Source organism: Dasypus novemcinctus, chromosome X (assembly GCF_030445035.2).
Source record: "Dasypus novemcinctus isolate mDasNov1 chromosome X, mDasNov1.1.hap2, whole genome shotgun sequence".
In the NCBI taxonomy this organism is placed as follows: domain Eukaryota; kingdom Metazoa; phylum Chordata; class Mammalia; order Cingulata; family Dasypodidae; genus Dasypus; species Dasypus novemcinctus.
This window is the reverse complement of record NC_080704.1, coordinates 155009675-155037007: the sequence shown is the minus strand read 5'-3', so window position 1 is coordinate 155037007 and position 27333 is coordinate 155009675. Positions and strand designations below refer to the sequence as shown.

The 27333-nt window shown below is 39.3% G+C and overlaps 1 protein-coding gene across 1 annotated transcript in view; it reads left to right on the top strand.

Moving 5' to 3' along the window:
- The first annotated feature begins 6030 nt into the window (after positions 1 to 6030).
- The window catches only part of LOC101428028 (RNA helicase Mov10l1-like), an 82223-nt gene continuing 60920 nt past the window's right edge, over positions 6031 to 27333 (top strand). The window contains exons 1-6 of the mRNA XM_058291138.2: positions 6031 to 6269; positions 8515 to 8653; positions 10100 to 10294; positions 13127 to 13241; positions 15604 to 15781; positions 16070 to 16140. Coding sequence (XP_058147121.2) covers positions 6104 to 6269; positions 8515 to 8653; positions 10100 to 10294; positions 13127 to 13241; positions 15604 to 15781; positions 16070 to 16140 — 864 coding nt within the window. The 5' untranslated portion in view covers positions 6031 to 6103. The remainder of the gene's footprint in view (positions 6270 to 8514; positions 8654 to 10099; positions 10295 to 13126; positions 13242 to 15603; positions 15782 to 16069; positions 16141 to 27333) is intronic.

Sequence of the window (27333 nt, the reverse complement as noted above, 5' to 3'; positions counted from 1 at the left end):
TTTTCTATTTAGGTCTTTGATCCATTTTGAGTTAATTTTTGTGCAAGGTGTGAGTTAGGGGTCCTCTTTCTTTTGGTATGGATATCCAGTTCTCCCAGCACCATTTGTTGAACAAACCGTTCTTACCAGCTGGGTGGGTTTGACAAGCTTGTCAAAATCACTTCACCAAAGATAAGAAGGTCTTTTTTTGAACCATCAGTTGGTTCCATTGGGTGCAGTTTCTGTCTTTGGTTTAGGGCTTTCTTGCTTTTTCTCCCTCGCTTGTTGTATAGTAGGAGCTGAGGTTGTGGTTGGTCCTGTAAGCTCTGGAGGCTGATGCAGCCCACAGTGCCCCAGGAACCAATGATGCTTTTCCCACCTTTCTCCACTGCCAGGTATAGGGGTGAAGGTGCAGCTGTGTGTAATAATCCAAGCTGTGCAGGCCAAGACCATTTGTAGTTGCCCAGAGAGATTGATGAAGCTTCATGCCCCTTCCTCCCCTGCCTGGGATGCGGATGGAGCTTCTTTGTAGGCAGTAAACTAAGCCATGGGGTCAGAACTGACTGCAGTGATGTAGAAATGGCCCCCCTCCTCCCCTGCCTGGGGTGGAGGTGGACCCTCCAGGTTGCCCAGCAGTCTAATCTGTGTGGGCTAAAATCACATGCAGTTGCCTTGAGAGGCCGTGGAATACTGCCCCTTATGCCATTTAAATGGTGGGGATGGAACCACAGGTGCCCAGTTTCATCTCTGCTGAAAGCACCTGCTGTCTCTCAGAGAGGCTGAGGAAACACAGATCCCGTTCTCTCCTATTGGGGGGTGGGAGTGGAGCCACAGACACCTAACAGTTCAGTCCGTGTAGTCTGAGTGTGCCTGCAGTTACCCAGAGGGACTGGGGAGACACCGCCTCCCTCTTGATTTATTGGGGAATGGGGTGGAACCACAGGCATCCAGAAGTCTAGTTCATGCAGGCCAGAAATTACCTGCATTTACCCAGAGAGGTTGAGAGAACACCACTCCCCTCCTATCCTATTGGAGACAGAGATGGTACTCTAGGTGTCCGAGACTGTACTGGGTGAAAGCACCTGCAGTTGCCCAGATTGGCTGAGGGGACTCAGCTCCCCTTCTATCTCGAGGGTGGAGGCAGGGATGAAATCGAAGGCGATCGACTGTACAGGCTGAAAGCACCTGGAATTGCCCAGAGAGGGTGGTATAGTTCTCCCCAGCTTCTTCCCTGCTGAAGGTGGCATAGGAACTTGTTCTAGAGCTGTGATCTGATCTGGGTGGAAAGAAGGCAGTCCCTACTGTCACTGATTTTCAGTCAGCTCTGAAAATCATGCCGGGGCAGAGGTAAAATGGTGGCTACTAGCCTCTTTCTGACTTGGACAGGTTCAAACTTTAGCTGTTCTTAAGATTATACTTTAGCCAGCTGTGTTTACTAATCATTAGCTGAATCAGTGCCACACCATCTCTTCCTCCCCCTTTTTTGGGAAGTAGATCTTCCCACTCCAGCTACAGAATAATTCCTGAGGCAGCTTGCGCTGCTAGTGGAGTATGGGCACCAGCCTCAGCGGTGTGGAGTTCTCTATTCACAAATCTTCACTGCAGATTGACTGTCTCCTCCTTCCATTTTTTCAAGGATGTTGCAGGATGCTCTTCTGGTCTCCTGGGTCCCCCAAACAGTGGCTTTCAATAGCTCTGGGTGATTACTAACTGCCCTGTAGGATGAGTTGATTCTTGGAGCTTCTTACTCTGCTCCCATCTTACCCACCCCCCCCCCCATGTAAAATTTTTTGAGCTCCTTAGGAGCCTACATGCTAAATTTCTTTATTATAACCAAGAATCCTAATTGGTTAATAGACTGGTACCCTAGGCCTGGTTGTAAGCCATAGCCCCTCGGAGAAAAAAAGTAAAATTTGTTTCCTAAGAGAGGTGGGGCAGAAAGCCGTAAAATTCCCATTCCTCATAGGACAGGACTGGCAATTTGTGGCCCTTGGTCCAAATATGGCCTGCTGGATTTTTTTTTTTTTTTACTTTTTAGCAGGTTTTTAAAAATTTAGTTATAATTCATATAACATGAAATTCACTAATTTAAAGTATATAATTCAATGATTTTTTTAGTACTTTCACCGTACCATGCAGCTGTCACCACAATCTAAATAGTAAAAAAATTTCGTCTCACATCAAAGGAACCCACTACTTCATTAACCGTCATTCCCTATTTCTTTTGCCTGTTTTTCTAAATATTATTGGAACACAGCCATGCTCACCGCATAGTTGTTTTCTGTGGCTTCATTAGCACTACAGTGGCAAAATGAGTAGGTTTAACAGAGACCATAAGGCCTGCAAATCTGAAAATGTTGACTCTCTGGCCCTTTATAGAAAGAGTTTGTAAACTCTTAGGCAGTGTAACACAGACTTTAACATTCGTATGAATCTCCTGTGGATCTTGTTGAAATGAAGATTCTGTTTTTGTAGGTTTGGAATGTAGACCCAGACTCTGTATTTCCAGTAAACATTGTGTCGATGAAGAAGCTGTGGTTTACAGAGCACATCTTGTGTAGCAGTTGTCTAGACTTGGGAGTAATTGTTTGTAGGGGTGCATTATTTTACCAAGGTGCTCAGGGAAGGCTTTTTTGAGATTATACCATTAGAGCTGAGATCGAAGTGATGTCAAGGAGGCAGAAATTTGGAGGAAGAATGTTCCAGGTTGAGAGACTAACTAGAGTAAAGGATGGGTAACGACAACTTGGGTTCTGCCTGCTCAGGTTTTAATTTTGCAGTAATTTTTCAATTCTATGGAACATTTCTTGATGACCAATTATTTACCTTGATGGTAATTTACTCTGGTTTTAAAGATGACTATAATCTTGGATATTGAGAGTAAAGACTTTTTTTTTTTTTGAGGGTGTTTCTGTTAATGGGGGAAGCTTGCTTCAGATTCTTCAGCTCAAGTTCATACTTTGAACTATAGTGCTTTCCTTAGGTTTGAATACTTTTAGTTTGTGCCTTTGTACTTAAGGAGGTCTGTCATAGTCTAGTAGAAATAGTATCAAAATCTCAAGGTTGTTGTTAATATTCATTGAACTGATTCACAAAAAATGAAGTTCTAGTGAAGTACCTGGGACTTAGGGCCTCATCCATGGTACATACTGTCATCATCATCATTATCATGGTGGTAGCTCTGTCCATTTCTCTTTGTATTTCTAATATGTTCTGTTTTGTTTATTTCCTTGCTGTGTTGCTGGGTACTTAATTATTATATATCTCTTGTCAGTATAAACAATCCCTCTGTCATGCTTAATGTATGAGTCCTTGATCTGACTTGTCTAAAATGGCATTTGCTTTCTTTTAATTAGCATCATTCTGAATATTTTACCTTTTCTTTATTTTCGGTATTGTTTTGTCTTATTTAGCTGTAAATCTTTTAAATTGCATCAGTCTTTTTATTTACCCCAGTCTTAATCCTTTAAGTAGAGGAATATAACCAATTCACAGTGGTGATTGTGATGATTTCTTTTGTGTTTTCACTTAGTCCTTTCATGACACTTTATATTTTTGACCTGTTATGCTTCCTTGGTTATGTCTTCCCCCTCTACAGATTTTTATTGGATTGAATGAGTTTTCTAAATGCATATATTTTCTCCACATGATATTTTTGAAAATTATCTGTCCATCTTGTGTTTGTTGCCCTTAAACTTTTAAAAAATGTACTTACAGGGAGTTGGAGGTGGCTCAAGCCAATGGGCGCCTCTTTCCCACATGGGAGGTCCCAGGTTGGTTTCTCGGTACCTCCTAAAAAGAAGACTGAGCGCACAACTATTGGACTGAGAGAGCAGACAGCAAGTGCATATTGTGGGGGGTGGGGGGATAAATAAAGAAATAAATAAATCTTTTAAAAAATGTACTTACATATTACATATATAAGTAGTTGTAGTAGTATTGACAATTTCCCTGTATTTTCCTCCACTGTATCCTTCCCATCATTATACAGACACGGTAGAATATCTCCCTTCTTAAAACCAACCAATCAAACAAACAAAAAACAGCCCTCTCTTGAGATCTCTTTCCTCTTCTGCTCCTGTCACATTTCCTGTCTCTGTAGTGTAGCAGAAATTCCTTGAGAGTTGTCTAGTGTTTCTGAGTCTGATTTCTTTATTCATGTTGTCACTTTCATTTTTCTAGCCTATGCTGACTTTTTTGCTTATTAACGTCAGGCTACAAGCAGTGTTGTTGATAATATCTGTATTCAGTTTTGTAAGCCTACAACTAGGTATTTAATTTTTAAAACCTATTTTTCAAGACATTTCAATTATACAAAAAATGTTGGAAGAACAGAACAAAGAACTCCCATGTACTCTTCACTCATAGACAGTTGCATTCAATTTTTTTTGATGGGCCTGGTAATACCCTTAGTAATAAAAGGAATCCAACCCAAGGTTCTAGTCCACTATCATACATTAGGCACAGATGTCATGTCTCACTAGTCTCCTTCAGTTTTGAAGACTTCCTCAGCCTTTGCTTGATGCTCCTCACCTTGCCAGTTTTCAAGGCTACAGGCCAGTAAATTTGCAGAATGTCCCTTGCTTTGTGTTTTTCCAGGGTTTCTTCATGACTAGACAGACCTAGGTTATATATGTGTGCCTCAAATATCAGAGAAGTAATGCCGTGTTCTTCTCATCGCATCCTGTGGGCTCTTGCACAATGTTTCTTTGTCCCATTGTTACTGATATTAGTATGGTTTAACATATCTAATAAAGGTTGGATATATAGAGAGAGCATGCAACAATGAAGTGTGTTTAGGAATGATTGGGAGGGGAGAAATGGAGGAAAAGGTGGTAAATCTTGGAAGAGGGAAGATGTTATAGGACAGGAGGAATTTGAGGATGTATATGGAGTATGGGCATGAGCTGGTTGAGAAGGGGAATGGTTGAACTTCAGGGCATGGGAGACTCACTGGTGAGGATGAGAATGTTGATACGTCTTTGGACAGGGAGCCAGGAGTTTAAGGGTGCATATTTCTTGAAAACCCCTATTTTCTTGATGCTGTTGGATAGGTCTCTTTCTTTTTTTTTTTTTAAAGATTTATTTTTTTATTTTTTAAATTTCTCTCGCCTTCCCCCTCCCCACCCCAGTTGTCTGTTCTCTGTGTCCATTCACTTTGTGTTCTATGTCTGCTTCTATTCCTGTCAGCAGCATCAGGAATCTGTGTCTCTTTTTTGTTGCATCATCATGCTGCGTCAGCTCTCCTTGTGTACAGTGCCACTCCTGGGCAGGCTGCACTTTTTTCATGCTGGGTGGCTGTCCTTATGAGGCGCACTACTTGCGCGTGGGGCTCCCCTACGCGGGGGACACTGCTGTGTGGCATGGCACTCCTTGCGCTCATCAGCACTGCGCATGGGCCAGCTCCACATGGGTCAAGGAGGCCCTGGGTTGAGCCGTGGAATAGGTCCCTTTCTATTTCACGGAGTAGAGGGCTTGTTTCTTTGTAATCCAGATCATCTAGTGGTTGTCCAGGTGAATAAGAAAAAGAGTGAAAATCTAAGGAAGTAGTATCGCTATAGGAATGTTTTTAGTAAAATGATAATTTACTTTATTTGGTTGCTTTCCTCAGAGATTCTTCTACCTCTACTGAACATATTGATGAATCAGTTGGAGCCCTGTTACTGGAAAACAAAGGCAATATTGAGGTTTCAAGGATGACAAATTTTGGGACCTTAAATGAGGGAGAAAGTAAAAGTATAGTTATCTGGATTGAGTAAGTTTGTGACATAAACATTTTAAAAAGAATTACATTAACAGTCTTTGAACCATAATTTAAAAGTTTCTGCACAAGTAAGTTTACTTTGTCCATTTGTTCTTTTCCCCTTTATAGAAATCCTTTTAATTTTTTATACTAAAAGTAGTCTTTCCCTCTATGTTTATTTAAGCATTTCAGATCACCATTCATTAGTTAGAATTCTAAGTGATATGCCCCTGATTCATGGTAATTAAATGTCTTAGAGTTAAATATACTACCTGTATTTATTATTAATTCTCATTTTCCAGGAATAAAGGAAAATTTCCTCAAAAGTTAGTCAGATGCAATTTTGCTAGCTGGGAAAAAACTAAACAATTCACTCTGCGCATGTCTGACAAAATCCCAAAACACCCTCCATTACTTCATGGTCCTGCTGGTCCTAGGAAGGAGAAGCAATTTTTAAAGGGGAATATTAGATCATATAGCGACAGAAAAGACATGACCTCGCAAGCACTGGATATCAGTTCGGCAGACAACAGTGAATTCTCTCTGGGTACGCATTTAAACTCTTACATTATAATTTATAATTGAGTTTTGGTTTGATGCCTGTCTCAGTTTCCCAGGGCTGCTATAACAAAATACCTCAGAGTCGTTTTAAAACACAGAAATTTATTGTCTCATAGTTCTGGAGGTTGGAAGTCCAAAATCAATGGTCATGCTTCCTCTTAAAGGGGATAATATGTTCCATGCCTCTCTCCTGGTTTCTGGTAGGTAGCCAGTAATCCATGGCATTCCTTAGGTTGTGGTCCAACTTCGTCTCTGCCTCTGTCACATGGAGGTGTCTCCTATGAAATGTGTCTAAATTTCCTCTCCATGAGACATCAGTTTTTTGGGATTAGGGTCCCACCCTAATTAAGTTTGGTGTCTATAACAACATCTTTAAAGATGTGAAACAAGAACACATCCTGAGGTACCAGGTATTCAGACTTCAGCCTATATTTTGTGGGGTCACAGTTTGATTCATAGCAATTACTGTTCCCTTGTAAGACTTCACTTTGGTTTGTTCTCTTAAATAGAACACCATATCAGAAGCTCCTCGTCTTCAGTTTGTGTGTGCTTGTGTGTGTATGGTGGTGGTATGTAGCAGTGTGCCAGATCAAGGCCAGCTATTTTTGCTCTTTATGCTCTGTACTATTTTTGAAGACCCATTATTCCCACCCTACCCCTCTTAATATCTTTGGGAGACACTGAAATAGCTTGACCCCTTCCAAGAATTGCTTCTGATTTTGACAGTCTTAAGAGTGCTTGTAATTGAGAGAAGGATGCCACGGGGTGTTCAGGTTGTCATCATGTTGTTATTTTTTCTTGTCCCCCAGTGATGTGGAAGATTTCTGTAGTTATACTCTGTTCTTGTTTCTTTTTTTTTTTTTTAAAGATTTATTTATTTATTTAATTTCCCCCCCTCCCCTGGTTGTCTGTTCTTGGTGTCTATTTGCTGCGTCTTGTTTCTTTGTCCGCTTCTGTTGTCGTCAGCGGCACGGGAAGTGTGGGCGGCGCCATTCCTGGGCAGGCTGCTCTTTCTTTTCATGCTGGGCTGCTCTCCTCACGGGCGCACTCCTTGCGCGTGGGGCTCCCCCACGCGGGGGACACCCTTGCGTGGCACGGCACTCCTTGTGCGCATCAGCACTGCGCATGGCCAGCTCCACACGGGTCAAGTAGGCCCGGGGTTTGAACCGCGGACCTCCCATATGGTAGACGGACGCCCTAACCGCTGGGCCAAAGTCCGTTTCCCATGTTCTTGTTTCTTATTGACATTTTTTTTATTGACTTTGTAATTATATTACATTAAAAATATATATATATGAGGTCCCATTGAACCCTACCACCCCCACCCCACCTCTCCCCCCCCAGCAACACTCCCTCCCATCATCATGACACATCCATTGCATTTGGCAAGTACATCTCTGGGCACCCCCGCACCCCATGGTCAACGGTCCACACCATGGCCCACACTCTCCCCCATTCCATCCAGTGGGCCCTGTGAGGATTTACAATGTCCGGTGATTGCCCCTGAAGCACCATCCAGGGCAGCTCTATGTCCCAAAGACGCCTCCACCTCTCATCTCTTCCTGCCTTTCCCCATACCCATCAGCCATCATGTCCACTTTTCTCAATCCAATGCCACCTTTTCTTTGTGGACATTGGATTGGTTGTGTCCATTGCACCTCTATGTCAAGAGGAGGCTCAGATTCCACATGGATGCTGGATGCAATCCTCCCACTTTCAGTTGTAATCACTCTAGGCTCCATGGTGTGGTGGTTGTCCTTCTTCAACTCCATCTTAGCTGAGTGTGGTGAGCCCAATAAGTCAGATTGTAGGTGCTGGAGTCTGTTGAGGCTCAGGACCTGGCTATCACATTGTCAGTCCAGAGATTCAAATCCCCTAAATATATCTTAAACCCCGACACTAACTGCACCTCCAGCACATTAGCATGAAAGTCTTATGAAGAGAGATCCCATCTGAGTCCAGATTCATCACACATAAACACCAGTTCCAAAGAGGGGCTATCTGACCTGGTAGTTAACCCCATCGGCCATGACCATAACTCCCATGGGTCTCTTTAGCCCTCAAAGGAACCGATATTGACATTTTTTATGGGCTACTATCCTGATGCTCTAGTCAGTGCTTGTTTTTGTATCTGAAAATTTGTATGTATGTGGGTATTTGTTTCTATGAAGAATGCCACCACTGTTGCAATCCCTTCGGTCTAATTTTGAGCTTAAGTTTTATTGGATTAGATGAATGCACCACTCAAGGAGAAAACAGACAAAAGCAAAACACTGTGTCCAGGAGTCCTATTATAGAGGCTGAAACTAGTGAACAAGGATTAATCCCTCCAGGTGGAAAAACTTTCATTATTGTTACCTGTGACGCCAGGTATGTGACTAGGAGGATTTGGACTGAGTTTTTTTGGGGGGCATTTGTACATTTTTCTTTTTAAGTTTCATTTATGATACATTTAGACTATATGTTATTAAAAGTGTTCATTTAATATTTTGATAATTAAATGTAAATCATATGAAAACGCATTGTTCCAGATACTCCCTTAAATATTTGGCTAACATAAATTTTACCTACTTGAGGCAATGGATCCTCAAGATTTTAACAACTTGTGACCCTACACATTTCATTCTAAGCAGCTGATCTAAGTTCCTACTTTACGAAGAAAGTAGATGTTCAGGTATGAAGTGCATGCGTTTCACATCTTCCACCCTTGAAATTACTTGCCTCTGACTGTTTTCACTGCTTCCTTAAGTTTCTTATAGCTCATTGATGACTGACTCATTCCTTGTACTTTTATTCCATTCACCCACTCCCCTGTCCACCCATCCAATCACCCACCAATACATGCATGCATCCGACTGTCCAACCACCTAAGCAGGCCTTTATGATTACAGTGTGATAAAGGCTGTGATTAGGGAAGTGTGCGGACTTGGGATTGGGGTATCTAGGCCCTGCTTTCTTACTCCTCGATACCTTGTACGTATTCTTGTCTGAGCACTGTGAGCTCATTGATCACAGGAGGGAGTGGTGTACTGTTTACGTTTACACCCCTGACATTGGACAGAGTAGATAGTTGGGAAACATGAATGAGCTTACAGAGTGAAAGGAAGGGGAGCTTGAAATTTCATGAGATAAGAGATACTAGAGCAGTATTCCAACAAGATTCTCAGAAAGTCAGTGGAGAAAGCTTTGGGGCATATGATTGTCAGTTATCTACTAAACTCTAGACCCTTATACACAGAGGTGGAGGGCATAGAACTGGTCTTCCGGGAACTCTTAGGGAAGAGGGAAGGCAGACTGCTCAGTCAGCAATTCCAGTACAGCTTGACATGAGGATCAAAGGGGACATGATATCTGGTTCATGGGGGATTTAGTAAGTTAATGTTAGTTTAAAAACTTTAAGACAGCATAAAAACATACTTTTTGAGGTAAGAAAAAAAGAAAAACAGACAATTGTATGTACTGCAGAGTCATAGTTAAAGCAAAAGCAAGAAATTGGGAAAAAGTAAAAGGAGTTGTGCTGTAGTTTTTCATCAGGCTATAGAATTCTAGACTTGGGGATAATGAAGCTGTTTTTATTTTGTTCCTATGTTTTTGAATTACAGAAAAGAAAACTTTAGGTACCTAATTTTATCTTGGGAAAAATTAATTGCTTATTTAGCAAAGTCTGTTTCTCCCCCCATATAAAGTGAATGCTCAAATACTACTCATAATCACTGTTTGTTAGCTATGTGACTTTTCCTGGATCTTCCTAAGTGAAATTATGTTGACTCTATTTTACTTATGATTAAAGAAATTTTATTCCTTTGCTTTTCTAAGGAATCTTGGCCACTGCAAGGAGCTTCTTTTGCTTCGTTTTTCTACTTTTACAATTGGTCGATACATTGAAGTAAATGTAATAAGTGCTGAGGAATCACTCATAGCTGTCACAGAACCATATTCTTGGAAAAGATCTGAAAGCACCCAAGCATTACTTCCTGCAAAATATGTTGTATTTGGGACCAGAATGAGAAGGTATTGTAACTAAAATAAGACAGTCGATGTAAAATCAGAGTGTATGTTAATTGGTATGTCATCTGTTTAATTGGCTATTTTGTTATTAAAAAAAATGAACTGTAATGAGCATTTGACCCATGGTGGACATCGGGCTCTGCCTTCACCCATTATTACCCAACACTTGGTTAAAAAGCCAAATACCTTAAGGCAAAACATGATGGAACTGGGATTTGAATCTCTTTTCTGTTATTGCTCACTTTTCCTTGTGAATATTCTCTGACATATAATTTATTAAATGCCCATATCTTCCAGGCACTATGTTAGAGATTGTGTAGAATAAGACATTCCTACAAGCCAGTTGTTAAGACAGTGGAATGAGCCTGAAGTTAGACTAAGCCCTAGACTCCACCAAGCCACCTCTTTCTTGTCAAATCACAGTGTGATTGGCCAGTACAAGTGTTGATATTGCTAGAGACCAGAGTGATAGAAAGTGACACAAGTCCTTATCTCTTGCCACACCTATTCATGCATTCTAAAACTAGCTTGTCTTTTCTGAGAGAAGGGAATATCTCTTACTCGTCTTTGTATCCCATCTAATGTAGTGCCTGGTACACAGTAGGAACTCAATAAATGTTGCATACATGACACACTAGCAGCTTTGTCTTAAGTGATCAGACATGAGACGTTTTTATTTCACCTTTTGTTCAGAAGAAGAACAAGTCTTGGTTGTGGAAGTTTATTTGAAGATATGTTTACCCATTAAGAATGTAATTTATAAAAACACATTTACCCTTTAAAAGTGAAAATTTTTGAAAGGTACAATTATTTTAGACAAAACCTATTGGTGATGTAACCAGATAGTGACTTGGGAATTTGGGGACCATCTGGCTTTTTCTTGGAATGTAGTTTCCGGAAAGGTCACTTTTCCTCATATACAATTGTGAAACTCAAAGCCATTGGAAAACAGATTTTTCCCTTAATTTTGGTGCTAACATTGGGGAGAAAAACCTTATATGAAAGGATTTGACGGTATCTATATCCATGATTTATTCCATTTAGCATGAGAAAATCCATGCATTGGTTGCATTAATATTGATAAGTTTGTGGGATTGTGCCTCACAACTCATTTAGAGTGTTATGTACTACTTTTCTAAAATTTTGGATTCTATAATACATCTTTCCCCAGTAGTTTGTATAAGAGTTTGTGGACCTGTACTCGGTTTCAGTCTGTAGGAAAAAGCCATTATCAGAAAGGAGTCGCTTTTGTCATGGGTTTAGAGTAAAGCTTTCCAGTTTGAATCACAGTGCTTCCATTAGTTAGCAGTTTAACACTGAGAAAGTTTTCTTTAATTTCTCTGAGCCTCAGTATCCTCTTTTCTAAAATGTAAAAAAAAAAATTCCTACCTCATATGGTACTTGTAAAGATGAGATGAAATATATAAAATACTTAGCAAATTTGTGGCACAGTAAGTACTTAATAAATAGTATTAACCACTGTTGATATTAAGGAAGGGGGATAGTCAGTATGGAGGCTAGAAAAGGGGATGGTTAGTATGGAGCCTAGAAAAGGGAATCATGAATTGTAAGGTAGTGGAAGGCCAGGAGGCTATTGTGAGTGAGCCTTTAAATAACTGCCCTGTTTCTGCTTAGGTGGCATACTGAGAAATTCCTAGTTTTCACCTGGCTTAATAGGGGGAGGGAGAACAATCTACAAGTATTTTATTCCCTATTGTCAGCCATTTCCCTTTGACGATTAATACATTGTCACCCTGTGGGTCTGTCTAAAAGAAGAGCCATTTGCTTCCTGCTAATCCATTTCTTGAACCCAAACACCTGATCCTAGTTTCCTTAGAATATATGTAAAACACAGTTTCTGAACCTACCAAGCCAAGATTCTGGACTTTGGTGATCTAAGCATGCTGGCATTCCTACCATAGTACCACCCTTAATGGGTCCTGATATTGTGACCATCCAGCCCCAGTCAACAGCATCTCCCTGTCTTTGCTGCCTTCTTCTAAAATGTATCGTCTATTCATTTAGCAAATATTTATTGAACACCCTCCTTATGCCAGGATCTGAGCCTGCCATTCTAAGCCATAAGCAGTCAGACGTGTTTCACTGAGATATTTGGGTTTTGCATTTTTTAAGTACCACACAGTAAGGTTGTATATTCACGCCAGCTAACCAGATGTGTGTGTGGCAGTCATCTTTGCATTTATTCATGTTGTGCCCTCAGCTTTTTACATATGATGTTCTTTATCTTGATGGTGGTAGAGTCGTTGCAGATTTCTGCCACAGTCCTTTCTAGGGATGGCCCAGAATCTTGTGTTTGAAACTCTGAAATTTCTTAGAAAAATGGAGGCTGACAAGCAAATGGGAAGGCAGGGCCTAAGCAGAAGTAACTTTATTAAATATGTTCTTGTTTGCATTGGCAATATGGGTATAATTTCTGATCATCTTCTGTCATTTTTCAATATGCTATGCTAGGAATTTAGTTAATTAGCAGCTTGAAGACAGTTTGCTAACTCATGGTTCCATGAGGGACCTAGAAATTCTAGCCCCGTTCTCCTACTTACTGCAACCAGATTGGCGCTGCCTTTATCTGCTTTATGTAGTATTAGAGTGCCAGATAATATCTTGTCTGAAAGATTTTTCCCAAAGTAAAATAAAACTTCCAATAGTACTAAGTTAGGTCAGTAGTTGATATGTATTAGTTAATTTTTTGTTTAGTGAATAAACGTGAGTCTATTTCAAGCATGGAAAAGATGTTTAAGTAAAATTGTCAGCTATCAAAGTCTAGTTCTTGACAATTGAGAGTTGTTTTGAACTTTGTTTGTTTATTGTTTAAAGATATTCAAGACGAGCACTTCCAAATTTCCTTCCACATTATCCTATCCCAGAGATACTTAGAAAGTGTGTGAAACAAAACTTTGACATACTGACTTTTCAGCCATTACTTGCAGAGGTAAGAAAAATGATTGTGTGTGAATGAAATATTTGAACTCTCTTTTTAAGTCTTGTTTTCTAGACTCTTTCAAAAGTAGACACCTTGTTTGGTTTATTTTTATGATGAGGAATTCGAGGAAAAAGAGAAGTAAAAACTGACAAAAGGAGTTTGTGTATGCCTTTGAAATTACATGCTCACGTGCGATTCATTCTGCTCTAGTCTGCAGCCATTCCAGAAGATGGGTGTCATCAGTGACCCTGAATAGTTCATTTCATCGGGTCTTTTAAAGATTGATGATAGAGGGAAAAAGTAGAGGTATCTTTTGCTTTCAGTCTGGTCACTCTCACCTAGACCAGGAAATCATTTGAGTTATATTGATAAATAATTTATATAACATTAAATCCAGCTGGTTTAGGTGAACAATTCCCTGACTTTCAGTAAATTTGCAGAGTATGCAGCCATCACCACAATCCCATTTTGAAACATTTCCATCACCGCACAGAGATCCCTCATGGCCATTTGTATTCAATTTACATTCCTGTCCTTAGCTCCATATAATCTGTAGTGTCCTTTCTATCTCTATAGATTTGCCTTTAGTCGACATTTGCATAGGAGGAATCCTATAATATGTAGTCGTTTGTGCCGGGCTTCTTTCACTTAGCATAAAGTTTTTGACGTTCATCCATGTTATAGCATATATCAGTAGTTCCTTTTTATTTTATGCCCAATTTTATGTATCCATTTAGCAGTTGATGGAAATTTGAGTTGCTTCCACTTTTTGGCTCTTATGGCAAGTCTTTGTGCCCATGTGTTTTAATTTCTCCTAGATAGAAAACTTAGAAGTAGAATTGCTCAGCTTCATGATAGAAACTGCCGAACTAAGCAAGTAGCTATCCAATTTTACATTACCACCAGCAACGTATGAGTGTTCTAGATTCTCCATATCCTGACATACACTTGTTGTTACAGAGATGAAAGACCGAGAGCCAACATTGGTTCTCAAAGGATGTTGGGGTGGTGGGGAACAGGGTGCTATATGTTGTGAGAGGTACTATAACAGCAGGGACTAAAGGAATAAAGGAAGGGATCAGCTCCCCAAGGCTTGTCATTCTTGAAGAATGAATAGAAGTTGACCAATGAGATTAAGAGGGTAAACTATGTTGTATGCAAATGAAATATCATGTAGAGATAAATAAAGAGGTATGGAAGGAAATGATGTTTTGGGGAACTAAAAGTAGTGTGTGGGCAGATTGGATACAAATATAAAATCATACAGCTGGCAGGAGGTGAGACTGGAAAGATGGAATCAGCCAGATCTTTAAGGAGCCTGGACACAACACACAGGAGTTTGAATGTGTTTCAGACCCTTCATTTCCTAGGATATTAGCGCTGTCCTATTTTTATGGTGGAAGAATCACTGTTGGGGAAGGCAGCAGTATGGAGAATGGATGGGGGAGGGCCAGGCACATCTCGTGGTAGAGACACTTGATAAAAGTTCTTCCAATAGACTTGAGGAGGTATTTTAGAACCTGATCTAAGGCCACAGCAGAAGACTATCGGTAAATATCTCTAAGGTCAATTGTGTCTCTCCTTACCTATAAAATAGGGATGTTAATATTAATTACTCCCTGAGTTAACATGTGCCTGGCCCTGAGTAAGCACTCAGTAAATGTTAACTACTGTGATAATAATAAAGATGATGATTTTGAGTGATGATGATGATGATGATTGAAAGATCTTTCTTCATGAACGTAGAAATCACTGACGTCTCATACTGGTAGAGTTAACTAGAGGAAACAAATGTAGTCCTTGCCTAGCAGTAATACTGATGATATTTTTAAAACAACGGAATGCTAGTATAAAACTTAAGTTTCCAAAGTAATTCCACCTTCGTTACCCATTTAATTCACGTAACCACCCTGTGAGGTATGCAGGTCATGTGCGACTGTTCTTTTTTATGGATTCCTGTAAAAGCCAACCTTACCCCTTTCTGAGTGAGCTTGGGCAACCAGAAATGAGATAGTGGGGAAAGAGGGGCACAGGGACCAGTGATAGAAAAAGGTATGTCTGGCCATTTAAGGTTAGAGAAAAAAAATAAACCTCCAAACTTGTGGGGTGTGGGGCACCTTACACATATAAGACAGAGTTTTCATATCCCCATAGTTCCTGGAGCCATTCAATTATGGCATAGTAGAGAAATTTTATAATTAAATTCAAAAATTATTATCATAAATTGCCTCATTTAGTGATGGTAGATGGGGATTATATATAACAAATGAAGTATTTTAACATTTCTTTTTTTGGAACTGCATACTTAGTAAATATGGCATATAATTGACATTATTTTACTTTCACTGACTTCCTGATGTTATGTTTTCAGCATTTGAGCATATTGAATTACAATGAGAGATTTTCAACTTTGCTATGGCTTGAGGAGATTCAAGAAGAAACTGAAATGAAGGAGTTCAATATGAGTGGAGTGATTTTGAAAAAGAATGGGAATTTCTTGATTTTGGAAGTCCCAGGATTGAGTGAAAATAGACCATCTTTGTATCCGGGTATGTTTGTTACTTGTCACATTTTAATTTATTAGATAGACTAGCAGAAATTGTATTACAGATACAACATTTATATTTAAAATCTGGAAGCACTAAATTCACAATATTTTTCTTCTATTTGGTTATAATTTCACTTAAAAATTTTCAGCATAATTCTCTTGTTACATTTATATTTAAGCAGTTGATCCCAAATTTTTATCTCATTCCATTCCTTCAAAATGTTTGATTTTGTACAATAGCAGAATATGAGATTTTGCAATCATTTTACATGTGATATTTTTAAATTAGGTGATAAAGTGATTTTAAGAAGTCGGGAGTACAGTGAACATGTGATTGAGTACAATGTCTATGTTCATGAGGTAAGCAAATATTCTATTAATAATGTAGTTGCACTTAAGTCATCATGGGTAATAAAACAGTGAGAAATCATGTTAACTTTTTTTCTGTTGAAAGTTGCATGGTGTAGGGGAAAATGTTGCTAGTTTTGTATGTCTAGGCTCACAGATATAGCAAAAATAAGTGTGCTCCCCTTAGGTATTGGCCTCTTTTGGAAAACGTTGATGTAAAGTAAAAGTTTGAATAATATTCATACATAAAGGGAATTTGATAGATAAGAAATCCTACAAAAACAGATTCATATTTTAAAATATTGAGGTATAATTAAAGTACAATAAAGAGCTCATATTTAAAGCGTACCATTTGATCAGTTTTGACATATGTGTATACCCATAAAACCATTCCTACAAACAGCTGTCACCTCCAGTAGTTTCCCTGAATCCCTTGAAATACATTCTCCTCTCTTCTCCTATTCCCAGGCAACCACTAATCTGCTTTGTGTTATTATAAATTAGTTTGCATCTTCTAGAATTTTCTATAAATCTATTGTGGGGAACAGATGTGGCTCAAGCAGTTGAGCACATGGTTCACACGTGGGAGGTCCTGGGTTCGATGTCCAGTGCCTCCAAAAAAAGGCAAACAACAACAATAACAAGCAAACCAAGAAATAAACCAACTCAGAGGAGCTGAGGTAGCTCAGTGTTTGAGTGCTGGCTTCCAGCGTATGACGTCTCAGGTTCAACCCATTGCCCCAATACCTCAAAAAAAAAATCCTATTATATGTACTTTGTTTTTATTATAATTTTGAGATTCATCCATATTGTTTATATGTGAATAGTTATTTCATTTTTATTGCTGAGTAGTGTTCCATAGATGAATATAAGAAATTTGTATATCTATGCTCTTGTTGATGGATATTGGGTTACTTTTATTTTTTGATTATTAAAAATTAAGCTTCTATGAATATTTCTGTAGAGGTCTTTATGTGGACAAATGATTTCATTTAATTTGTGTAAATAGCTACGAGAAAATAATTGGGACTTGGTTTCACAGTCAGTTTGTCTGGTTATATCCTAGCAAGGAGGAAGTTAGATTTTATTAAATTTATATAAATAACTATCTTTCCATGAAAAGTCATGAAACACAGTAAAAATAGCTGTTTCAGAATTCTGAGGGATCAGTGAGAATTAGACACCACTTAAAAATTTTCATTTTTAGTTGCTAAAGCATAGTCAACTAAATTGAGGGATAAAGGTATAATGAGAAGAAAGAACAAGGAATTTCTCATTCACCAATTAGAAAATAGATTTAAAAAACAATAGCAACAATATTCCAAAAATAAATAACTTTAATTAAATTTCTCTCTTCAGTTCGTCCAATCCTTTGTTATTACTGCTTATTTTGTTGAGTTTTGTGTCAATTGTCTGCTATCACGAAGAGTCCTAGATATTCAGATTCAGTGCACTTTTAATGGTCTTACAATTTTCAAAGTTTGTCAGTTTTAAGCTCTAAACCCTGAACTTATGGGTCTAGTCCTTCGAATATCAGTAGTTAAAAGTATAGGGTATAAAGTTTTAATTAACCTGAGTGCAAAATGTGGAAATGGATAGAGTTTATGGTAACACATTATAGTGAATAGCTGCTGGTTTATAAATGGGATTGTGGCTGAACAGGGTAGTCTAGGGATGAATCATCAATTGAAAGAAAGCTAGAGAATAACCTAGGGACTGAATACCATGGTGAACTCAGAGGTGGATGAGAATTGTTAATAGTACAAATGCAAGAATGTCCTTCTGTTAACTAGAACAGATGTGCATCCCTATTGCAGGGTGGAGGAAATGTAGAAAAGCATGGGAAAACACAATTAATGTAAGCTCTGAACTATAGTTAACACCAATAGGCAGTGGACTTGGCACTGTGGTTAGGGCGTCCGTTTACCACATGGGAGGTCCGCAGTTCAAACCCCGGGCCTCCTTGACCCATGTGGAGCTGGCCCATGCACAGTGCTGATGCGCGCAAGGAGTGCCCTGCCACGAGGGGTGTCCCCGCGTAGGGGAGCCCCACACGCAAGGAGTGTACCCCGTAAGGAGAGCCACCCAGCACGAAAGAAAGTGCAGCCTGCCTAAGAATGGCGCCGCCCACACGGAGAAATGACACAAGGTGATGCAGCAAAAAGAAACACAGATTCCCGTGCTGCTGACAACAACAGAAGCGGACAAAGAAGACGCAGCAAATAGACACAGAGAATAGACAACTGGGGTGGGGGGAAAGGGGAGAGAAATAAATAAATCTTTAAAAAAACAAACAAACCCACCAATACTGTAATATTCTTGTATTGCTGCCAAAGATGTACTGTGTTAATAATAGGGGGTATGTTGGTTCCTTTGAGGGCTAAAGAGACCCATGGGAGTTATGGTCATGGCCGATGGGGTTAACTACCAGGGCAGATGGCCCCTCTTTGGAAATGGTGTTTATGTGTGATGAATCTGGACTCAGATGGGATCTCCCTTCATAAGACTTTCATGCTAATGTGCTGGAGGTACAGTTAATGTTGGGGTTTAAGATATATTTAGGGGATTTGAATCTCTGGACTGACAATGTGATAGCCAGATCCTGAGCCTCAACAGACTCCAGCACCTACAATCTGATTTATTGGACTTACCACACTCAGCTAAGATGGAGGTGAAGAAGGACAACCACCACACCATGGAGCCTAGAGTGATTACAACTGAAAATGGGAGGATTGCATCCAGCATCCAGGTGGAATCTGAGCCTCCTCTTGACATAAAGGTGCAATGGACACAACCAATCCAGTGTCCACATAGAAGAGGTGGCATTGGATTGGGAAAAGTGGACATAATGGACAAAGGGTATGGGGAAAGGCAGGAAGAGATGAGAGGTGGAGGCGTCTTCGGGACATGGAGCTGCCCTGGATGGTGCTTCAGAGGTAATCACCGGACATTGTAAATCCTCACAGGGCCTACATGATGGAATAGAGGAGAGTATGGGCCATGATGTGAACCAATGTATATGAGGTGCAGAGGTGCCCAAAGATGTACTTACCAAATCCAATGGATGTGTCATGATGATGGGAACGAGTGTTGTTGGGGGGGGGAGAGGGGGGGTGGGGGGGGTGGGGTTGAATGGGACCTCACATATATATTTTTAATGTAATATTATTACAAAGTCAATAAAAAATAAAAAAATTAAAAAAAAAAATAATAGGGGGTATGGAAAAATATGCCAAATGCATGCTATTGTCCACAGTTAGTGGTAGTAGTCTGATGATGGTATCTCATAATCTGCAACAAACGTTCCACAACAGTGTGGTGTGGTGTGTTGTGAAGGGTTGTTGTATGGGAATTGTACATATGTGCATGATTGTTTTGTAAGTTCACTACTTCAATAATAAAAATATATATATTTTTAAAGTGTCTGGTATAATCCTTTCCACAAGACTGATGATGTCCTCATTTGTTGAATCTGTAGCTTGAGCAAACTTACAAGCAAGCATCAAAGAACAGCAGAAATCACCTGGACATAAGGTTCCTGAATTGTGATTAATTTGTTACAGTAACCCATAGTCCCAGAATGGAGGAGAGTACAATTCTCTTTTGGGGTGCAATGCATAGTAATTTCTTAATGGTTTGATCACTGATTTCCCTGAAGATAGAAATGTATTTAGGGCAGTCAGGGCATTAACAAATCTCTAGGGACTTGCAATTTATCCTGTAAAGTGAATCATCTGAAATATTCACATCAAGAACATTTTACCTATATAGAATTAATCTAGTGAAGGCTGAGCTTCTCATTTGAGTTGACAACTTTCCACGTGTGGCTTATAGGGTTGAGTTATTTGAGAATTATGGAGCCTACTAAACAAACCTAAACATTTCTGTTATCCCTCTATTTTAGAAAAGATTAAAGAACAGTTTTTTTTAAACTTTCATGGGGTTTCTGGCAATTTCAAAACAATTTTGCATATAAAAGCTATCTCAAGATGTTATTTATCTGGATTTAGAACATGATCTTGGGAAGATGTACTCAGCAGAAAGTACTTTGCAGGCTTTGAGTAATTTAAGGATATTTAGATGGGGAGGTTATCTTGGATAATCTTTGTGGACTGTATGTAGTCACAAGGAATCTTATAAGGAAAAGAGGGAGACAAGAAAGAGAAGTGGTACCAAAAGTATAGAGGTCAGAGTAGTGTGGAACGCAAGTCAAGTCATGTGGGCAGTAATACATGGAAAAGGCAAGGAAAAGGATTCTCCCTAGAGCCTCCAGAAGGATCATGGCCTTGCCAACACCTTGACTTTGCCCAGTGAGCCTCATTTTGGACTTCTAACCTCCAGAACCATAAGACAATTTGTGTATTTTAAAAACACTACGTTTGTGGTAATTTCTTGCTGCAGCTATAGGAAACTAATAAAGAAGGCAAATCGAAAGAGCTGGCAAATTGATCACTTGATTAAGATAGGATCATAGGAACAATGAATGGTTGTAGCTTAACCTATTAATGAAAATGAAAATTCAGCATTTTTAAGTGAACATAGAAGAAAGTAACATAATTGTCTTAGCTCTTTGAAAAATGAGAAGTTTTTGTTGTTTGTTTTTAACAATCAAGATCCTAACAGAGTCAGCACAAAGCACAGAAAGATATAGAATCCCTGTTATTTAGGGATAAAGATGGAATACCATACCATTTTAACAGAGTGAAAAATTCATATTCTAGACTTGCTTTAATATAACATTTGACAGTAAAGGATTCACAAAACTGTTTTCAAATGAATAAACCCATCAAAACGGACCCAATTTTGGCAAAATTTTAGCATATTTCCCTTCTTTTCAGACTTGTCCTACACAAGTATAATATGACAGGGGAAATAAATTTGAATCCATTAACCTTTCTGCAATGTGCTATAAATAGTCAAGTTTTGTCCTTGATTTATGCTCTTTCATTTTCTGGAAAAAACTCATACTTTATTAGGAGAAAACTACTCCCCTTTTCCTTTGAAAAAACAAAACCACATAGACATTATCTGGCATACACAGTTAAATTTCTCTGCCACCATTATTCCCAGTATCATCCATCCATACTCATTATAAATTTTAGCCACTATAACTAATTATGTTTCACAGAGAAAACTGAAAATAGGTCATTGAGAATTGTCAGTCATACACAAGCATTTATAGCTGATTTGCTGAACTCACAAGCATACGTGATATAAACCCCTACATCATTTTTACATGAATTTTAGTGAAAAAATAAACACATCCATTAACATGACCGAAAGACAGAGGCCCTGTGTAACATTAAAAAAATGAGTGGCTAGGGAATATGTTGATTTAAATTATTTGATGGCTGACGTTTTGGCGTTCTAATATTTTTTCCAGGTATCCCATTAACTCAATTTAATATTAGTGTAAGATTTTCAACCTAAGGATCTTGAAAATTATGTTTTAAGTTGACAGACTATAGGAAATAAATACTACTGATATAAAAGTGCTTATTAGAATTGTAATTCCATTCAGTTTAACAGGTCATTTTATACTTTTTTGCAATCCTACATTTTATGTAGGAATGTTGCTGGCTAATGTCATCAGTAAAGTAATAGAAGTTTAGGTAAACTCTAACCAAAATTAGTAAATCACTTACTAATTAACTAAATCTTTGGTTTAGCCAAAGATTCATCTTTAATTTGTGACTTGTGTTATTGTAAGTTCATCTATTGTTTTCCTCATTTCCTTTAGTTTGATGGCCCTCCTCACTGATGGTTTCTAAGTCTTTTTCTTTGCCTGGGTCATCGCTTCTACTTTCATTTTGTGTTTTGCAGTCTTTTGTTGAAATTGAGCATTTTGATAATTTAATATATTATCGTTGGAATTTAGACTCTTGAGGCATCTGTCCCTTAAGCTTGTGTGCAGCTAGATTATGACAGAGCTTTTCTTGAATGCCAGGATCTAAAAAAAAAAAGGACAGATAAAAGACCTTTCCCAGCCTTTGCAGATTGGCCTGTGCAAGTGCTTTCCTTTAGGGCTCATTCATACAATGCATTTAGTTATTTATTTTTTAAAGATTTATTTTATTTATTTCTGTCCTCTTCCCTGCCATTGTCTGCTCTCTGTGTCCATTCGCTGTGTGATCTTCTGTGTCCGCTTTTATTACCAGGTGGCACCAGAAAACTGCGTCTCTTTTTTGTTGCATCATCTTGCTGCATCAGCTCTTCGTGTGTGCAGTGCCACTCCTGGGCCAGCTGCGATTTTTTCACGTGGGGTGGCTCTCCTTGCGGGGTATACTCCTTGCATGTGGGGCTCCCTTCCGCTGGAGCGCTCCTGCGTGGCAGGTCACTCCTTGTACGCGGCATCAGTGTGCATGGGCCAGCTTACCACACAGTTCAGGAGGCCCTGGGTATGAACCCTGGACCCTCCACATTGTAGGCAGACACTCTATCAGTTGAGCCATGTCCGCTACCCATACAATGCATTTAGAGAATAGTTCCAGACCAAAGTATAGCACTTCCCTGATGCTTTCTGCACTTGCTTCTTGTCTTGGGCACGCTTGCATGACTCTGGGAATTCCTCCTTTACACGGTTACAAATGTACCCTCTTCCCTAGAAACAGTTTCCTCACAGCCACAGGCACTGCACTGTATGTCCTACGGCCCACAGTCCCTTTCCTCAGACAGCTATTTGACTGTTTTCCAACAACATTCTGTTTGAAAGCTTGGTAAGCCACCATCTACACAGCAAGAACTGGTACAGTAAATTCCCCAACCTACCACCAAACAGAGGCAACATATATAACTCCCAATATGTACACCGGGGTTACTCTGCTCTCTCCAGACCTGGGACCTGGCATCCATGTACTGGAAGCCTGGGCCAACTCCATGATAAGCTGGTGTAGGGGGAAGGGCAGTCTGGCACCAGGAGATTCCTACTGCTTTTACGTAGCCTTTTTCTTGATTTGGCGCTCATCTTGTTACTGCAGTCCTTTAAGTGTTTTCTGGAGCTTTGAAAATGATGTTTCTGCCAGCTCTTGCTTTGGTGGTTTGAAACTCCCATGTGGGGACAGAGCTCTGAATCATCTCCCTTTACCATCTTGATTGGGGCAGTATGTTTTTTAAAAAAAAATTTATTTATTTTTAGTGTATCACTCATACATGAGCATACATAAATAGTAAGTGTATTGTAATAGTTGTGAACCTACAAAACAAACATTCATAGTATCATACAGGACTCTCATAACTGGCCCTACCACCAATACCTTGTATTGTTGTTAAACATTTTAATTAATGATTAAAGAGCATTGTCAAAATATTACTACAAGCAAAGTATTTTCCCCCAACCCACCCTATTATTATTATTATGTTTATATCATTTACATATGAACATACATAAGCAATAAGTGTTTAGTAAAAGTTGTAGACTTACAAAGCAAACATACATAACATTACACAGGGGTCCCATACATCAACCCTCCACCAACACCTTCCATTGTCATGAGATATTTGTTACAGATTATGAAAGAATATTGTCAAAATCTTACTACTTATTATAATCCTTATCTTACATTTGGTGGTTTTTTTTTTTAAAGATTTATTTATTTATTTAATTCCCCCCCTCCCCTGGTTGTCTTGTTCTTGGTGTCTATTTGCTGCGTCTTGTTTCTTTGTCCGTTTCTGTTGTCATCAGCGGCACGGGAAGTGTGGGCGGCGCCATTCCTGGGCAAGCTGCACTTTCTTTCGCGCTGGGCGGCTCTCCTTACGGGGTGCACTCCTTGCGCGTGGGGCTCCCCCACGCGGGGGACACCCTTGCATGGCACAGCACTCCTTGCGCGCATCAGCACTGCGCATGGCCAGCTCCACACGGGTCAAGGAGGCCCGGGGTTTGAACCGCGGACCTCCCATATGGTAGACGGACGCCCTAACCACTGGGCCAAAGTCCGTTTCCCTGGTGTATTTTTAAAATATATTTTTTATGACAGAAGTTGTAAACTTATAAATCAGTCATGCACATATGCAGAATTCCCAAACAACATCCATCTGTCAACACACTTCATGTGGTGGAACATTTGTTATAGAAAAAATAATATCATCTGATTGTTACCACATCCATAACGTACATTTGGCACACATGCTCCATACTGCCCCATTATCAACACAATATACCTTTGGCATAGATGTAAGAATATTATATTACTACTGCTAATCACAGTCCATAGGTCATTCCAGTTTATTTTTCCCATGCATTCCCAACATCCTGCCGTAGTGATATGCATTTGCTTTAGCTCACAAAGGACACTCTTGCATCTGTACCCAAACCACAATTCTCATTTACCTCTTGATTTACTGTGCTATTCAGTTCCTGGATTATTCTCTATCATTCTTTCAACTGGTATTTACATACCTAGACTTCCATTTTCAGCCACATACCCATTTATAAACTAGATGTTGCTCACTATTTGTTACCATCCACTCTATACATTACCACGCTTCTACAGCGGCTGTGGCTCAATCACATGGTCTCCTGTCTACCATTGGGAGGCCCTGGGTTCACATCCCAGGGACTCCTTGTGAAGGCAAGCTGACCTGCACGCCACAGAGAGCTGACAGCCCACGCACCACGGAGAGCTGATGGCCTGTGCGTGTCAGAGTGCTGATGGTCAGCGCAGTGTGGAGAGCTGGTGTAGCAAGATGACGTAACAAAGGGAGACAAGCAGACATAGAAAAACCCACAGTAAATGGACACAGAGAACAGACAGCAAAAACAAGCTGCATGGGGGGAGAATTAAAAAAAAACTTTTATATACATCAAACATCAGTAGTCTCAGTCCTCCTCTTTTCTCCTTTAAGAATCCTTTACCACCAGGGCTTGTAGATATTTTCTTACAATTTCTTCTAGAAGCTTTATGGCTCTTTTATTTTTAGGTTTTTGAACCATTTTGAGTTAGTTTTTGTATAAGGTGTGAGATAGGGGTCCTCTTTCCTTCTTTTGGCTATGGATATGCAGTTCTTTCAGCACCATTTGTTGAATGGACTGTTCTTTACAAGCTGGGTGGGTTTGACAGGCTTGTCAAAAAATCACTTGACCATAGATGTGAAGGTCTATTTCTGAGCCATCAATTAGGTTCCATTGTTCTATGTGTCTGTCTTTACCATGCTGTTTTTACCCCTATAGCTAGGTAATATGAGTTAAAGTACAGAAGTAAGAGTCCTCGAACTTTGTTTTTCCTTCTTAAGATGTTTCTGGGTATTTGGGAGCCCTTACACTTCCAAATAAATTTGGTAATTGTATTTTCCATTTGTTGAAAAGATGCCGATGGAATTTTTATCGGGATTACATTGCATCTGTATATCAGTTGGGGTAGAATAGACATCTTAATGATATTTAATCTTCCAATCCATGAGCATGGAATGTTCTTCCACTGATTTAGGTCTTTTTAATTTTCTTTTAACAATGCATTATAGTTTTCTGAATACAAGTGTTTTACATCCTTGGTTAAGTTTATTCCTAAATGTTTGATTCTTTTAGTCACTATTGTAAATGGAATTATTTTTCCTGACTTCCTCCTCAGATTGTGCATTATTGCTGTCTTTTAAAGTCTATTTCAGCTGATGTAAGTACAGCTACTCTGGCTTTTTTTCTTTTTTTCTTTTTTTTTGCGTGTAATATGTTTTTCCAGACTTGCACTTTGAATCTATTGGTATCCTTGGGTCTAAGGTGAGTCTCTTGCAGATAGAATATAGATGGCTCATATTTTCTTATCCATTCCACCAGTCTCTGTCTTTTGATTGGGAAGTTTAATCCATTAGCATTCAGTGTTTTACTGTAAAGGCAGTTCTTATTTCACCCATTTTGACCTTTGTGTTTTATCTGTCATATTTTATTTTCACAACTCTTTTGAGATTTTTAGTTACTTTTACTTATATAATGTGCATTTCTAGACTCTCTTCCAAGCCTTTCTCTCATGTTTTTTCAAACTGTAGCACACCTTTATTTGTGAGTATTTTAAACTCGCCCTCATTTCTGAAAGACAGTCTTGCCAGATATGAGATTCTTAGCTGGAAGTTTTTCTCTTGCAGTACCTTATATATATAGCATACCAATGTCTTCTTTCCTCCATGGTTTCTGATGAGAAATTGGCACTTAATCTTATTGGGTATCCCTCTATTTTATGCATTGCTTTTCTCTTGCTGCTCTCATAATTCTCTCTTTGTCCTTGGCTTTTGACATTCCAGTCAGTATGTGTTTCAGTGTAGGTGTATTTGGGTTTATTCAGATGGGAGTAGATTGTGCTTCTATGTCCTTCAATAGGGTTGGGAAATTTTCTACTATTATTTCTTCATATATTCCTTCTGCCCCTTTCCCCTCCTCTTCTTCTGCCACATATACTTCATGTCTTTTCCCATCAGTTAGTTCCCTGACACCCTGTTCAATTTTTTCCATTCTTTTCTTTATCTGTTCTTTTGTGTGTTTGCTATCTCAGGCCATGTCTTTAAGCTCATTGATCCTTTCTTCTGCCTCTTCAACTCTCCTGTTATATGTCTCCAGTGTATTTTTAATTCCATTCGTTTTGCTTTATCTGATAAGAGCTGCTATTTTTCTTAGTATGCTTTAAAATTCTTCTTTGTTCTTACCCACTGACTCCTTAATATCTTTAATCTCTTTAGCAATCTCTTTGAATTTATTAAGAAGATTTGTTTGAACATCTGTGATTAGTTTTCTCAACTTTATGCTATCTGGGGTCTTATCTTGTTTCTTTGACTGGGCCATATCTTCTCATTTCTTGGTATGGATTGTAATTTTTTGTGGTGTACTGGTATCTGGCTTACTAGATACATTTATTTTAAGGGTAGTTTCTCTCTTTAGTTTAGGGCTTTCTCATCTATTCTCTCTTGCTGGTTGTGTGTTAGGATCTGAGGATGTAGTTTGTACTGTCAGCTGTGGAGGCTGAAGCTGCCTGTGTTGCCCCAGGAATTGATGAAACTTTTCCCATTGTTTTCCTTTGCCAGGGTTAGCAATGGATCCATGTAGCCATGTGTAATAATCCAAGCTGTGAAGGCCAAGACCATCTGTAGTTGTCTGTAGAGACTGATGAGACTTCATGCCCCTTTCTCCCCTGTCTGGGGTGCAATGGTTCTGCCGGTGTGGGCAAAAACTAAGCTGTGTAGTTCAGTACTGATTGCAATTGCCCAGGCCAACTGATATAGCACCTT